The sequence below is a fragment of the Pituophis catenifer genome, unplaced genomic scaffold, assembly GCF_029215685.1.
Source record: "Pituophis catenifer annectens isolate HBS135680 unplaced genomic scaffold, rPitCat1.0.hap2 SCAF_3, whole genome shotgun sequence".
In the NCBI taxonomy this organism is placed as follows: Eukaryota; Metazoa; Chordata; class Lepidosauria; order Squamata; family Colubridae; genus Pituophis; species Pituophis catenifer.
The window spans coordinates 35,727,940-35,745,623 of record NW_027256883.1 but is presented as its reverse complement, the minus strand read 5'-3'; the positions used below and the strand labels follow the sequence as shown (position 1 = coordinate 35,745,623).

Below are 17,684 nucleotides of genomic sequence, written 5' to 3'. Positions count from 1 at the left end.
AAATCTAGTCCAATTACACCTTGAAAAGGAATGTATACATGACTAGCTCTGCTGATTTGTACAGCAAGATGTATATGCATTCCATTGAAAGAAATGCACTGTAGAAAAACAGTAACTACAGCCCAATATATATTTTGGTAAAGAATTGGTTTTCAATGACTAAAGAATATGCACACCTATCTGCTTAACTGGAGATATAGATAGATTATAATAGACAGACAGACAGACAGACAGACAGACAGACAGACAGACAGACGTGTGTGTGTGTGTGTGTGTGTGTGTGTGTGTGTGTTTGTGTGTGTGTACACATATACAGGTATCCATGGATCTCTCTCTCTCTCTCTCACACACACACCTATATCTATACATACATATATATTTAATACATGGATACCTGTACACCGTCCAGAGTCACTCTGAGACTAAGATGGGTGGTATGTAAGTTTGATCAACCAATCAATCAATCAAGAAATACCTGATTCTCTAGTTTTTAATTGATAAAGAATAAAGAAGTCACAACTAAATGCTCTGAAATACTGAACTCACCTATGAAAATAAATCTGCTAACTGAAATTGTAACCTAATTAAAAATACATCTTGGAACACTATCCTTATATATTATTAAATTTTATGACCTAAAAGGAGAATAAAGACGCACAGCTAATGGAATCAGAAACACAGATGGAAACTCAGAAGTGCGAATAACAGCAATGATAAATTACAGCTAAGTATCATAAAATGCTTTCATTGACAATACATTTGCATTATCACTTGAAAATGTATTATGGGCCACAAAAATCTGGCCATAAAATAGAGGATTCAGAAATAGATATTAAGCATAATAGGTACTAAGCAATGCTAAGCAATATTCATAATGATACTCCCATTTTTAATCCCAGAAAGAAAAATCTCTTCAGCTCAAGGAAAGAAACTAAAAACAAGACCATGAAATGTTTATGCCTTTATAGTAACAGAAAGATATGATAGCAAACTTTAATGAAACTATAAATTGACAACCTTCAAATTCTCCAAATTATTTTGCATCTGTTCACAATTAGCCTTGGGCCAGGAGTAGGAAATTGATGTTTTTCTTAATGCTATCAAAGGGCAATCTTATCTCTCATATGACAGATGACCAGTTTCTTAACCTTGTTGATGGATGTTCCTGACACAAAGCCAATGATAAGTGAACAAATAGCTTAATATGGCTATAAATAAAAACATAAATGAAAAAATTAAATTAATTCCAATTATTGCACTTTCTAGAAAATGCTACTGGCAAACTTAAAAAAGATAAGATATTCACCTATCAATAGTTGGTAAAGGTTTATTCTGGTAAAAAGTTGTAACTCCTTTGAGTTGAAACATAGCTTTATTCAAAATTTGGGAAATTTTTGCAGAATTCTTTTATAAATGCAAAGAATAAAGAGAAGTCCATAAACATGCACATAAATGTCAAATGTACATAATTTTCAACAACACATTCAAACTCAGCTGTTTCTGTGTAACAAAGTTAAAGAAGCAGAGTTCAATATTCTTTTTCTGTTCTCAAAAGTTGTCCAGCAACTTCATAAAGTAAAACAATTCCTTGAAAAAAATGAGAACATTGTGAAAAATGCTGATACCAATACTAAGGTAATATTATAAATTCTGAAAGTGACTCAAAATAGAGTATGAACCTCCTAGACCATAAAAAAGAGGTTTTGAAAACATATGCGCTGGAAATAAGCAAAGTAGATAGACAGTATCACTTAACAAAAATAAGTAACAAAAATGAAATTATAAAGCTCCTCAAAGGCAGGAAAAAGTTTTAGGGATATCACTGTCAAGGAATTTAAGAGCCTGGATAGCTCTGCAGACAAAGGCACTGTAATTTAACACCAGCTGTCTGCAATTAAAGTAAGTTCGAATCTTGCCAGGCTCAAGGTTGACTCAGCCTTCCATCCTTTCTAAGGTAGGTAAATTGAGGACCCAGTTTGTGGTGGCAATAAACTGATTTTGTATAAAATATACAAAAGTATGAAGGCTATTGCTTAACACACTCAGCTGCCCTGAGTCTCCGGAGAAGGGCGGCATATAAATCAAATTTAAAAAAAAAAAAGAGAGAGAGAGAGAATTTATCTTGCCCAACAAAGCATCAAGGTGCAGAGGTGCTGATTCGTTTGTCATTTTTTTTTTTTGACAATTATGGAACTTGTCTTAAATATTATTTTTGGCACATTGAAGACTCTAAGGAAAAAATGCACACACTTTAAAAAAATAAAAGTCAAATTAGTAAAACACATGGCAACTTGGTGTCCTATAAAACTTTAGAAATAGTAAAAATGTACAGTATATCAACTCATAAAACAATCACTTTCCTAAGTACTAGATCAGATTTTAGCAGATATGAAATATAACGAAGGCATTTTATTCAATCTTACATGGTTGTACTTATCATTCATGGAAAATTCACAAGTGTTACAATAGCCATAGGAAGGCTCAACTAACATTCCCTGTCCCTCGATCAAAAGAAACATGTGAAGATATGCAAGGAAGAATTCACAAAATTATTCAACACAAGGTCTATAAATGTGGTTCTCATTTCACATAAAATACTTGCAAGTATGCTGCATTTCATAGTATCTGTCTTGGTGTATTTTGTTTATGCAAAAAAATGAAATAAATGACAATGTGTTTCTGGGAGATTTAGTGAACTAGGGATTAAAAATGTTTTCACATGTTTTCCTACCTGTCCAAAGACCAGAAATAACGATATTCATGCAAACTTGAATTTGTAAAAAAACAACAACACCCTATGACATGAATATCTGTTTTCCCCATGCTTTTTCTTCTTTGTTCCTTCGAAGTTCATTAGTTCCTGCTGTTTGTTCACCACCTGAAATCATAATCATCTGTTTGTGACATCACAATTAGTTACTGTGAAAATGATTAGTGTGTCACAAACAGATGATTATGATTTCAGATGGTGAACAAACAGCAGGAGCAGATGGACTCCTAAGGAACAAAGTTCCTGGTTTCATGCATAAGTCCAGAGTAATAAATGAGTTACGAAGAAAAACAAGTGTTTTGAAATAAAAGGTTTTTTTGATTTTCACATGAACATTTTAGATGTGCACAGAATTTATTCCCAATGCATATAGAAAAATTTACATTCCAACAAGCTTGGTGAATTATGTTCAATCATTATTTTAAAGTTCAAAAGCTAATTTACTTGATCTACTTGGTTGTCTGACTGAAAATATATTATTTGGAATTAAAAATATTTACTCTGATTCTTAAAATATAGCAATAGTTGCATTTTTATTTGGCAATGATACAAAAAAAATATTAAGTTATTATTTTAGCATTTTTCATTACTAAAATAGTTTTCAATTGCACTAAAATTTGCATATCTGTCATCACATTTTTCTAATAACTGTGAATCATAGAAAATACTATTTGTATTAATTTTTAAAAAATATTGGGGGAAAAAACAAAATGACATGTTTCTACTACCAACTGGTTTCTCTCAAATTATTTTTTATTTTATTGCTATCCAGGAATAGTCCTAGGCCTCCAATATCATTCATAATTTTAATCAGGGAAGTTTTGAATATAACATAACTGATCTTTATTACATAAGCTTATATATATCTTTATATTAATGACACAGATTTAAAATAAAAATATCCCATTTATAACAGAACCAGAGGTTACATCAGAATGCTACAAGTATACTACACATCAGAAGACTGCAAGTAACAACACAAAATTTGTAGTTGTTCACCTTGAGAAACATCTCTGACCCATCTGGGAAGATGTAATAATAAAAATGAAATAAGCTCCATAAAATTATTCCCATAAAACAAGTGAATGGTTTTGACAGCTCTAATCAGAGACCCATTATTGAAATTGTCCTGTTTCAGAATGATGGAAGAACAACAGTATGGGCATTTTTAAAGAAAACTCTTCAGTATTGGACAGAGCCAAGGTCTTAAAAGAACAGGTTCCGTTTCCATCTCCAGAGAGTTTTGTATCAAGCAATAAGAAACCCAGAAATATACCAACATTTTCTCTATAAAAACAAATAGCAAATCCTCTGTTCTCAAAGAAAATGAATTTTCCTCCCTCTAACTCTGTTATTCGATAGAGTACTGTTTCAATAGTGTTCTGACATCGACATTAGTCTTAACTTTCTCTCTAGTTGCTAGCAGTCCCCACTCCATACTGCCCAGCTGATGCTGCTCTTCATCTAACACTGGGTACTACTCATTCCTTAGCTGGGGACTGTTCTCAGGCTGTGCTCTGCCAGATCAATTCTATCATATAGTTAACTTCCTTCACATTCCACCAGCCCTGAACCTTTTCTAGATGACACATTTTTCAATTTTCAACAACTTCGAACATTCCATCTTTTGTATCTTCCCTTCTATTTCACTCCACTTTCATAATCTCCTTTAATTCTAAAGCTAACTCCTTCACATTTCCAACTTTTGCATTTTCTCCTAAACAGTTATTTAACATCTGCAATTTTCTATTACTCACAATATCTTTCACACACTATTCTTCATGCTCAGTAACCCGCCCCACCAAAAGGCAAGGAGGTCTTATGGGAATCTCAAAATCTGCGTGGATCTTTCTCTCCACCCAAGAATTCTTCATCACAATCTCTTTCCACAGTTCTGCAACCATAAATAAGGTCAGCTAAGGGAAAACCAAACCACTTTTACAGAGAATTAGCAGAGGGGAACAGCTTCCCCACTGCCCACAATTTTTCTATTTAAAATACTATTCTTCCCTGTGCCAGAATGCTAACTGAGAAATGTGTGCGTGGAATACAATTTGTCTTGTTTTATAGATAAAAGTAGTTCCTCTAGATAATCACCTCTTGTATAAGTAACCACAAACTGTTTATTTTTGCTGTGTTCCCACGACAGGCTTAATTAGGGTTAATGTTTTGTGGGAATTCTTTAATCCAGTTGGTTGTAGACCATTTGATTAAAATAGTCCCGGATTTGTTTTTAGTTAAAGTTTCCCTCCATTTGCCCAACTTAGATACTCAGCCCTTCAAGAAAAAGGATTGGGAAAAGTGGCCAGAAAAGCCAGGATATTCATTTTAAAATTCACTCTTGACAGTCACTGAGCATGTATCCCTAACGCTTATTGGCTACCAGGCCAGCTAGCCATTGCTATATCACACAGCTTGTAAATAAAGTACTCTTTCTGCAGTCATTTACTTACAATCAATAATTCCAAAAACCCCTTGGCAGGGACTCTTCACACCTAAGCTGTGAAAATACTCACAAACTCTGCAATATACTTCCAAATGTAAACAAACAACAAAGCTCCAAATAATACTGTTTGGAGAACTGCTTGCATCCAGCATACATAATGTGAGCAGGGCCCTAATGATGATCGTCCTATTTTAGAGATCCTGGTACTAGGGATATATCCTAAGGTGTGTTTTGCTTCCTCCCTTTCTGCTTCTATTGGATTACCTTATCTTCCTTGTAGGGCTTGTGATATGTTACATCTGCCACATTTTCTTCTGTAATAAAAATTCTGCTTTCCTTGCCAGAAGAATACATCTGGTTTATAGGAAATTTTGTGAAGATTAGCCTGAAAGTTGGATGGTGGGGGAGGAAATGCCCTTCCTCTGGCAGCTTGCCTTCTGATTTGTGTGGCCAAATTGGGGAAAAGACAAGGGGGAAAACTCATGGAGGAGCTCACGATAAACAGAGGAAGAGTAGGATGAGTGATGGTCTGAAGATAAAAAAGGGACAGTCAGCCAAAGTGAAAGAGTTGTGGGTTTTTGTATAGATTGCAGCCTTTTATCAGTTCTTCCTTTTGTACTTCCTTCTGTATTTATTGCTGCCTGCCTGCAAATATTGTTTTAGTGCAAAAACTCATGTGCTGCCACAGCCATAAGCAATGAGATGTGATTGGGTCATGCAAAAATTGCCCTGAGATAGATATTTCTCTAAAGTCTTCCAGGAATCTAATACCAACTATGGAATATCCATAGAATATAATTTTTGGTATATATAATTCTCAGTATTTAAAATATTTGTCCCAATAAATTTTGTAAGATGGAGAGTGAGAATGTATGTCCTTTTTCTTCCTCTGCATTAAGATCAATAAATATTGATAAAATAGTTTAATTAAATATTGATATGAAAATGTCTGGATTGTTTCCACTGCAGAGCTGAATAAGCTGTCAGACCAAAAGCTAGATTTTGGGCTTTGAATAAAAAATTGGCTACTTTTCAAAAGCTGGAATGAGACAGAACAGATACTAGAACAGTAGGACTCTACAAGGACAGCCTGACCTGCTTCAAAGCAGAACTCTTAGTTGGGAAAACTGCCCACTATGCCTTGGTCTTGGCTTAGTTCATTCCAACCAATCTCTTATTCTTGAATCCCATAGTCTACCCTTTCATAATCTAGCATGGGAAAAAAACATAAAGGAATGGTTATAGCGCTGCTTATCAGGTTATGATGACATTTTCAGAGATGTTAGAATATTTTACATAGATAAATCATGCTCAAATGTCACAGAAACTATTGCAGAGCCTTACTGAACGATAGTACAGCTACATGCCTTTAATATTTTTTAATGATTATAACTTTATTTTGAAAAACAATGACATTTGCAGAACAAACAGAACTATCTGTGATGAATTATTGGAAGACAGTCCTAGAAGATTTTGTCTAGAGCGCTGCTGATTGACAAGGGTAAAGAGCATGAAAAAAATATAGTCCTTAGGTTAGTAAACAAGATGGTTATGAAACTTACAATTTCTGAGGGATAGCTTGAATAAACTTTCTAAAGTTCTTTCAATTCTATTTCTCCCACAACATTTTTTTTTAAAATTTGATTTATATGCCGCCCTTCTCCGAAGACTCAGGGCGGCTTACAATGCGTTAAGCAATAGCCTTCATACTTTTGTATATTTTATACAAAATCAGTTTATTGCCCCCACAAACTGGGTCCTCAATTTACCTACCTTAGAAAGGATGGAAGGCTGAGTCAACCTTGAGCCTGGTAAGATTTGAACTTGCAGTAATTGCAGGCAGCTGATGTTAATAACAGTGCTTTTAGTCTGCTGCACTACCAGAGCTCAGTTAGTGGCACAAACCAACATTAGTGGCACAAACGAATGATGGCAAGAGTCACTTGTATTTTGCCACTGATTTTTGTAGTACTTGTACTTTTATAATACAGTAGTCCTTGACTTACAACCATTCATTTAGTGACCATTCAGAATTACAAATGGCACTGCAAAAGTGACTTATGATCAATCCTTGCACTTACAACTCTTGTTCCTATAGTCACATGTTCAAATTTGGGCCTTCAGCAACAGATACAGGGGTCAAATGATCACCATTTGCAATTGATTCTGAACAAATTAGCATTATCCATAATTTTGTTGGAATGATTATTTTGATTAAAATATTAAAATGATTGCATTTTTAAAAGATTATTACTTCATTTGCATTATTGCATCTTATTATATATATCTTTTACTTAATTTTTTTATACAGCTGATGTAAAAATGGATGAATACAAATGTTTCACTAACTTTTTGATTCTGGATAGCAAACATTTTGACCATTTCATCCCCTAGCTGATAAATATACATAAGAACATAAAATGTGCATGATACAAAAGAATACAATTACTATTAAATATTATTTATGTACACATAGGAGGTGAGATGCTTTGAAAATAAGGACACCAGATTGTTCAATGAGAACAATCATCAATGAGTTCTACCATCCCGTTTCCCCCAGTAGTCAACCAGATGATTAGGAGAAGGCCATACACGAACAGAAGGCAATAACCATACAGGTACTCTTCAACTTATAACCACAGTTGGGGCCAAAATTTTGATTGCTAAGCAATGCAGTCATTAAATGAATCATCACATGACTGGATTGATTTTACAGCCATTTTAGTGTGCTGCTAAATTACCTTAATTATAAGGTAATTAAGCAAATCCAACTTCCCCAATTTATTATGCTTGTCAGAAGCTGGCTGGGAAGATCACAAATAACTATACCAGCAATTGGACTAAGTATATTTAGTAAACAAATATTGAAGAAGCATGAGGCAATGGCATTTCTCTTCTTGTAGCTGAACAAACCCTTACCGTTTCTGGCTGTTCTTTAAGTAGAGGAAGAGGCTTTATAGCCAAGCTGTAATAACATAGCTTCAGATGCATTCCGTTTTGCTATTTTCTTCTTGGGTCCTGTTCCAATTGTAATTTCATGTCCCACTTTAACCTAGCAAAATGAATAAAAAATAACATTGCATCACTGGTTTTGAAGACAACATAATAATATTGTAGTCATTCAACTTGTGTTGCTGAACTACAAGGCAATTTATACCTGAGGAATTTTTTGCTTTGATCTTGTGCAAAGACCAAAGTTCTCATTAAGTTATGTAGCTCCAGAGTGACTTTAAGCTAGTTGCTTTGTCTTAGCCTAATCTAATTATGGTTGCAAGGAATATTTTCCATATATGATACCTACATTCTTAGAGAAAAGAGATAACATAACAATGATAATAATATAGTTTTAATCATGGTTCAAATAGTAAGTTATGATCAGCCTCAAATCAGAAGGAAGGTAGGGAACTGATATAGTAATGGAAAAGTGACAGATAGATGAGCATTATATAGCTAGGTATGAAAGCAACTCTTGATATTTGTTCAAGTGGCAATTGGTTCCCAGATTGCCATTACTAAATTATGCAATCATAAAGCATATCATGTGACTGCATCACTTGGTGATGGTAGGTCCCAGTTGCTGTTGTAATTCCAGGACTGTGCAGGTCATTAAGCAGGAAGAGATGGGAGTCCCAAGCAAGGAGAGTCAAGGATTTGTAGGTGCTGAGGAAATGGGGAGTGCTAAGGCCAGGCACTATAGAGTGTGTGGGAGTGCTGTAGGCAGGTACTAGGAAGCACACGTGAGCCAGCAAATGCCATGAGTAGGTGCTAGGGAGCGCAGGCAGGCTGGCCGGGACCATGGACCAGCCCTAGGGAATGCAGGCAGGTGTGTGATTGTGGGTGGACACACACTAGAGCGCAGGTGGGCAGAGATGCACTATACAGGGTGGGTTGGAGAGGGAGCACTACAAAGTATGCAATCTCTGTTATGTGTGGAAGTGACTAACAGAAGTGGAAGTGTGTGGAAGTGACTTACAGAAGTGCCTTGCAACATTTCCCCTTTGACTTTGCTTGTGGAAAACTGGCAGGGAAGGTTCCAAATGGCAATCCCATGATCACTGGATTATGATCATGTGACTGTGGGGACACTGCAATGCCCACAATTTCACGAACTGGTTATAAGTCTCCCTAGTTCAGCATCATCACACTTTTGAACAGTGGTCATAAGTTGAAGATTACCTGCAAGTGCCCAGAAACCAGCTATGTACTTGAAGGTAGATTTCTTATTTTTTATTCAGCTTATGTGGTACATCAATGAAATTTTAGAGGTAAAAAGTAAAAAAAACCCCTGATGTTTAAATTCTTGTATTTAATTTATGTCTAAATTCTTTCAACCTAACATATCTTGCAGATTTATTATGAGGATTGAATTGAGATAAACACATGGAGGCAACACAATAATAATTATAATCATTGTGATTTTGAATTAATTTAAATTAGGTATCTATTCTCAAAAGTATATACACTGGTTAAGGTACCAGGCTAGAAACACAGAGACTGTGGAGACTCTGGGTCAGTCAGTCTCTCTCAGCCCACTTCCCCTCACTTCACAGGGTTATTGTTATGAGGAAAATAGGAGGAGGTAGTATTGTGTGTTTTTTTTCATATTATTTTTATTTATAAAAATAATAAAGACAAAATGCAATTGCTTTTATGTTTATTAATTGGATAATATCCAAATTCAGTCATGCTTAGAGTAGATAGACAAAACAAAGAGTTCTGAATTACTTATTATTGATAATTACAAGTTTAATGTAGATATTGACTAAGTCTCTCAGTTTTATGGAAAATACAGTATTTTCTTGCAATATATGAAATACAGTAACAAAAAAGTAAAATGTAATAAAAAAGTAAAATGTAATAAAAAAGTTAAAATGAATATTTTTTAAAAAAAATAATCCTAATCAGCTCAAATCTTCCATCCTTCTGAGGTCAGTAAAATGAGGACTCAGATTGTTGAGAGCAATATGCTGACATTGTAAACCACACAAGAGAGTGCTGTAAAGCACTATAGAACAGTATATAAGTCTAAATGTTAAGTGCTATTGCTAAAAAAAATTAAATGTCTTAAAATTAAATTATAACCAAATGAACAGAATTATGAGCTGCCAAAGAATAATCCCCCCTGAATTCAGTAGGTCATACTTGCTAACAGACATGTTTATGATTGCACTGTAAATAAAATAACATTTAAAACAAATAGTGAAGTGAAAATTCAGTGCCTGATGTATGGACTGCTATTTCTCAGACTCGTAGAGCTGATTTAAGTATTATTATAACCTCTATCGAGGATTAAAGGTCTGACTACAAAGAAAGAGTTTTTTGAAATTAACTTTGGGAACAAAACTTCAACTAATGTCATCAGAGGTTTTCTTCTGTTTATCTAACAGTCAGTATAAGTAATTGGATCCATTTCATCACATCTAAGCTTGTTCTTTGTGTGACAGATAAAAATGAACATATTATCTCCAGATATTTTACTTCCACATTCAATTAAAACAAATGAAAGCAAGGTTTAAGTACTTTATACAAAAGTCATTTTGCTTTGATAAGTTTTTGAAGGCAGTAATAAATCTACCAAGACTTGTTTCTGTCAGATATCACATGATTTTAGTGTGAATATTTTGAAAACAGTCTTATATGTCTCAAGCCATAAAGTTTATTTATAAGTACTAAAAGCAATCAAACTAGAAACAATAGTGTCCAACAACATTAAATCATGTTAATTCTTCTTGACTTTCATGGGAGCAATTAAAACCCATGCTTAATTCCCTGACTGAAATCAACAGGACGTGAAAGTATTCAACACTGATTGGATTATATCCCTAGGCTCAACAAGAGATTTGTTTAATACTTGCAACAGCTAGCTATGTTAACTTGTTTTTCTTTAAATAATTATAAGACTAGGACCTCTTACTGGGAAATGAAGTCTATCTCTTCAACCCTCTTATTGTGATCAAAATGGGAACCTTCCCTTTACACAACAGGCTCTAGAATCCTTTCTGTAGATTTTGTTTTTTTTGCTGTGTGCCACACAGAATCGCTTTTAGTGAGATGGGCAACTATATAAATTTGATTATAATTTGATTATTATAAATAATCAAATAATTATAAATCAATAAATTTAGAATATGATTCGTGTTATATAAATCAGATAAAATTACTCAAGTTGTACAAAAAGTTTATGTTGTATGTTACTAAGCACTGTTTAATGATTTTAATTTTAGCCTATCTATTAAAACCTGTAAATCTCACTTCTAAAATAATTATATATCTGGCTATTTATACAGATTAACATTTAACCATTTTTAAGGTTTGTTTGGGGGGGAAAATCCCAAGAACAGTGTTGAACCATCGAATAAACAAAGCCCATGTAGGAAATGTTAAAAATAACAAAATAAGTAAGTCAAATACAACTAAACAAACAAATTAAATGTTTAGAACATGAATATAAACACAGAGATGTTTTCAAAGTTGATTAATTATATGTGTCTGAGAAGAAACTGTTGACTTAGGGGTCATGCTGGAGCTTTTGAAGCTTTCTCTGTGAATCCCCAGAGCTAACTTCAAAATTCGTACTGATGGGGCTTCCTTTTCCCATTAGAGAAGTGTATAGATAAAAGTGTACATACTTAATATTACAGGAACTTCATTATTAGAAGAAGACAAACAAAGGAAAAGAATGTGCCATTAAATGCCAATGAGCAGAGTATTTGCAGTGGAGAAAATTAAGATCTTCCTGTTATTTGAAATGAAAAACAATAGATAGATTTTCTGCATAATCTATCCTAACATGATCTGACAGGTTTTCCAAGGGTTTACTCATCACCACCATAACTGAGTCCATCCACCTTGCTACTGTCATTCTCTTGCTCTTTTTCCTTCTACCTTTCCAAGTATTAAAAGCCTTTTCCAGAGAGCTGGGTCTTTGCATAATGTGTTGGAAGTAGGATCATTTGACTCTGGTCATTTGTGCCTCAAGTAAGAATTCTGGATTGATTTTTTGGATGATCCATTTATTTATTTTTCTTGGCTATCTGTTCAATTTTATTTCATACACATACACATGCATAACACAAATACGTACATACCAGTGGTGGGCTGCCCCCAGTTCGGACCGGTTCTATAGAACTGATAGTAAAACCGGCAGGAGGCTCCGCCCACTGACCCCAACGTCATCAGAACACTTCCGCAAGGCCCCATTGCGAACCAGTAGTAAAGGTAAGTAGAACCCACCCCTGGTACATATATATGTTGGGGACAAGGACAATTTTTAGATTTTTATATCCATATTTTGCTGTGAATTTCTGTGATCTGCTATCTTAGGAATTCTTCTAAAACATGCTATACTGATGAATACACTGAGCGAGACAGGAAGAATCTTTTTTAAATGGAGTGTAGGAAAAGACAATAAAGAAGTTAAAATACAAACAGCATTTAACAAGATGTAAAGCTAAAATGTTAGAGATGAAGTGATTAAATTGAACTGAAAGGGAAGTACCCACTATCACAGTTTAGCAGTCACCATGACTGACTTAGCTATACATCAGTACATAATATACGGTAGTTTTAGAATAGCAAAACCCTAGAGTTCCTACTATGATAAATCAAGGACAAAAGTTTCTGATCTCTGAAAAGAGAAACTGCATAAGCCCATTCTGGGGGGGGGGGGAAACCTCTTACAAATGCAATATACATCAAACTAATATTTCTAAATAATTTCTGTGTCAACTTTCTTAACTCACAGGAACTTTTCTGCCTCACATCAAGATAAGTAAGTTTCTTGATTCTAAATTCTCCTCCATTATTTATATATAATATGTTTTAAACGGTACAAACAATTTAACAGCAAATCTACCATCCTGATTTATTTCATCTGGCTGCTTCATACCTTGCAACAATACTGTATGATAGGTAAATTTTACTAGATTATTTTTGCAGGCAAAAAGGAGAAGGATCAGAGTAATTAGCTTTCTTAATATTACACAACTAGATAGAATAAAATTAGGGCTGACACCAGGGGTGGGTTCTAAATTTTTTTTACTACCGGTTCTGTGGGCGTGGCTTATTTTGTGGATGTGGCTTATTTTGTGGGCATGGCTTGATGGTAATGTGACAATTATTTCAGATTTAGCAGAGGTACTGGTCTACCAGGCTGTACCGATCTACCCATTTATTTTTGCAGGCTCTGGTCTACTCATGTATTTTTGCAGGCACTGGTCTACTCATGTATTTTTGCAGGCACTGATCTACTCATGTATTTTTGCAGGCACTGATCTACTCATGTATTTTTGCAGGCACCGGTGTACTCATTTGTTTTCTTTTAACACCGATGAGCTGTAGGGCAGAAATTTGAAGCCCCGCGGCAAGAGTTTAAACAGTTTTTTTTCCTCTAGCCATCAGCTGGAACTCAGGAGGAAGCAAAAGATTGCGGGTGGGGCCAAATAAAAGGTAAGAATAACGTGGGGGGGGGCGGCAGAACCGGTTCGGTGATGTCATATTGTCACCGCTACCGGCTCGGCAGAACTGAGCAGAACCGGGAGGAACCCACCACTGGCTGACACACATCACTCCTCCTAAACAATCTATACAAAGGATCCCTCATGATAAATTAAAAGTAAAAAAAATGATTAGTCATACAGCTAGTTATCAATGCTGATAGCTCAGAATTGTATGCTAGGTATAATATGCAAGAGAAAGTAGAACACATATTTGTAAAATAGTAGAGAAGAACCTACAGGTGACTCAAAATAAATAAAATAAGTGCAGCACTAATATAGAAATCAGATTTCAGCAGTGATTTGTATAGCGGTATAATAGATAAGATAAAGTTGTTGGATTTAAGCAACTCAGTTATCCAAAATATTCATTTGAGTATATGTTACATTATTAAATAATGAACCACTATAGAATAAAAACTGCATTGAAAGATAGAGACAGACACACAAAAACCAAATAGAAAGCAAAGAATTTGCCATACCGGTATGGATTACCGAATTTTTCGGAGTATAAGACGCACCTTTTCCCCCCCTAAAAGAGGCTGAAAATTTGGGTGCGTCTTACACTCTGAATGTAACTTTTTCGAAGTTTTTTTTTCAGCCCTAATGAGGCGCTAATGAGGCACTAGCAAAGCAATTTCCATTCTTTGCTCCGACTCTCAGTTGTTCTTTAGAAGCTTTTTTTCAGCCCCAACTAGGCGCTAGCCAAGTGAAGCGATATCCCTGTGCTTTGTCTGCTTTTCTCATTGCTGCTTCCTCTCAGCTGTGCCTTAGAAGCTGTTTTTTATCCCCAAGCAGGGGATAAAAAACCAGCAAACTAATGTGCTGAAGCTGACCAGACTAAGGACGCTAGCCAGATGAATACCTGGTAGGCAGATTTTTTTCCCCTATTTTCCTCCCCTAAAACTAAGCTGCATCTTATACTCTGGTGCATCTTATACTCTGAAAAATACGGTATCTTAGCAAAGTATATTAATTAGAAAGTGATTTTTTTTAGATGATGAATATACATTACATTCCCATCAAATTTATGGACAATCTATCTATTAATTCCAGTGAAAGTAAATAAGCTTTAATTCACATCCCCTGGATTGATTTTTTGTTGTTGTTCAGGTATAGTATGTAAAGTGAGTAACTATAATGAAAGAAATTAATTCTGAAAGAAGTTGCTTTGCATTGTGTTGCTGTTTATGACTTAATAAGATATAAGGAAGCGTCACTTATGGTTAAAGAGTTTTAACTGCTTCGCTCCACTATTATTTTCTTCCTGACTCCAAAACAGACTTCAATAAAATAAACATAAGAGGGAATTTGTACAAAACCGATTACTTAGCTAGCTGAGAGGCTAAGAGTGGCTTTTATGATGAAGACTCAGTGATAATGTTTCACAAATTATACAGAGAATGGCATGAGGCTGACTTGCACACCTGAGTTTGATCAGATTTAATGCAGATAAAACTAAATTTACTCCTTTCCCCCATTTTCAAAAGGAATGTCAGATGAATACACAAATTAGGGCCAGCCCCGCAAAACCGAAGCTCATGAAGTGGCAATAAATCTACTGCCACCAGAAATAAACACTCCATTTAGGAAACTTGAGCTCACAGGAATTTTGGAGGTTTAGAAAGAAGTTACATTAAAGCACAGGAAAGCACACCAATATTCAGTAAAAGGAAAAAAAATCCCACATCTTTGATAGATAAGCAAGTTACAATTCAATGTGTACTTATAGACGTAATAATTTTAAGGCAACTATGAAACTCCAATTGAATTTTTCAGATTTGAAGAGTTGTAACAAACAGCTTATTGTAATAATTTTTTAAAGGATAATACTATTTACAAATGTTGGCATCGCCAGTTTTTTTTAAAAATCAAAAATAAAACATCTCTGCCTAATCTCAAATAAGGCAGTTGCCTATATATGAGAGACTAGATACACAAACACATAGCAAGATGGAATTGCTACATGTCCAGTAAGAGCAGAGAATTGTTCAATGGTGGGCAAGTTTATGAGATCTGTTTCAATCATCAGTACTTGGTCTTTAGATCAATACTCAGCCTCTCATCCAATGGGGACACAGATAAGCATTAGTTGTTGCTTAGAACTAGGGACATAATAGTAAGAATGGTGTCGCAGAATGCTTTAATGTTTCATATATTGATAATTATCTATTTGGTATAATTTATTTATTTACACAGTAAGATTATATCCAGAATATAATTTGGGAAGGGAGGAAGGAAGGAGGGAGGGAGGGAAGGAGGGAGGGAGGGAAGGAAAGGCTGTAGGAGAAACACTTCAAAGAGAAAGCAATAGGTAGGAGAAGCATTATGGGCCTTTTCCATTGCAACTGCTTCAGTGCTTTGCAGTTTTTTGGAAGTGATCTGGGTTCTCATGCTGCTACTGAACAACTGAACATCTATTTCCTCAGTTAGTTTTGGAGTGGAAGGAATTACATTGGTGGAAGCTTGATGCACAAATGATAAAATATGTGTTTGTTTTTAAATATTGCTCAGCTTTGACTATAAACATTATTAGCCCATAAGGTCTAACTGGATGTAGCCAGACTCTTTTGTCTCTGTATCAGAGATCTTTATAGAAAAGACAAAAGTAAAAACAGAACAAACAAAGCTACTCATCATATGGGAGTCATTATGTGAGAACTATTGCCCTTTCATAAAGAATAGAGAGCCCAGACTCTCAAGAAAAGCAATGATTAGCTAATCTCAATTTATATTAAGAACATGATATAACATATTTTGAAATGACTATCTTTCTATCTCATACCTTTTCTTAATACGAATGAGATAATGCAAAATTTAGCAGTCTTATCTTTTCTAAAATTTATTTTTTAAATATTTAATTCATATTCATACATGCATTATATACAGGTCCTCCCTTACTGATCACCTGTTCAGCAACAGTCTAAAGTTGCAAGGGCACTGAACAAATGGAACATATGATCAGTTCTCAAAGTTCTGGCTGTTGCAGCACCCCCTTGGGTGACATGATTATGATTCAAGCACTTGGCAACCAATTCCTATTTACAACAGCTGCAGCATCCCAAAGTCATGTGGCCACCATTTATGACCTTCCCTGTCAGCTTTTCACAAGCAAAGTCAAAAGCAGCAAAGGTAAGCCCACCAAGCCGACCTGTGCACCACACTAACCTGTGTCCTCCTTCCTTCAGTCTTCCTGTACTAGAACCAACTTTTGTCTGCCTTCCCTCAACCTCCCTGTGCACACATGAATTATGCCCTCCTACCTTCAGTATCCCTCTGCTTGCACTGCCCCATGCCCTCCTTTTCTTGGTCTCCCTGCACTTATCACACTGCGGTACCCCTGTCCCCCAATTTGAATGTGCCTGTGCCAGGCTTGTTAGGGCCTCCCCTGTCCCCCTGCAGCACTCCTGCACTCCTTACCTATGACTCTCCCTATTTCCCACTGAACGACCAACACATCTTACAATCGGCACATCTTACAATTGCTGCCATAAACTGCAGTCCACCTGTATAATCATTGCTATTTTTTGCAATTAAATTGCTTTTTTCCTGTCCAGATTAAAGTTGCAGTGTAGCTCTGGAAAAGTGGGAATATGGGAATATTCCTTGCCTATTCCTATTTCTTGCTACAACCTTTCCCCAGAAATGTTATTTCCTTGTATCTAAATGGTTGCTCGGAGTTAAAAATGACTTTTTGGTCAATGAATGTGATATATATAGTATTTCCAGATTAAGTGGAACTTTTCACAGCGATTTTACTAGGACATACCAAGTTCTAAATCGTATATACAAAGTTTCTTACTTTTAACATTGTTCTACATTTTTTGAAATGAACTTTTGGCTTTTAAATTACAGGAAGAAGAGAACGTTTTTGAAGTTCTTGCAGGATTATTATTGCAGCATATTTGACAATTTTTTGCTGTTTCCTTCACCTTAAACTGAGAAATCTCCAACTGATACTTGAGTAACAAAA

General features: G+C 35.2%; 1 protein-coding gene across 2 annotated transcripts in view; it reads right to left on the bottom strand.

Moving 5' to 3' along the window:
- The window catches only part of STAU2 (staufen double-stranded RNA binding protein 2), a 133,869-nt gene that overhangs the window by 92,975 nt on the left and 23,210 nt on the right, over positions 1-17,684 (bottom strand). For both annotated transcript variants that reach the window (XM_070942204.1, XM_070942205.1), the window contains exon 4: positions 8,136-8,268. In XM_070942204.1, the coding sequence (XP_070798305.1) occupies positions 8,217-8,268 (52 nt within the window). In that variant the 3' untranslated portion in view covers positions 8,136-8,216. The remainder of the gene's footprint in view (positions 1-8,135; positions 8,269-17,684) is intronic.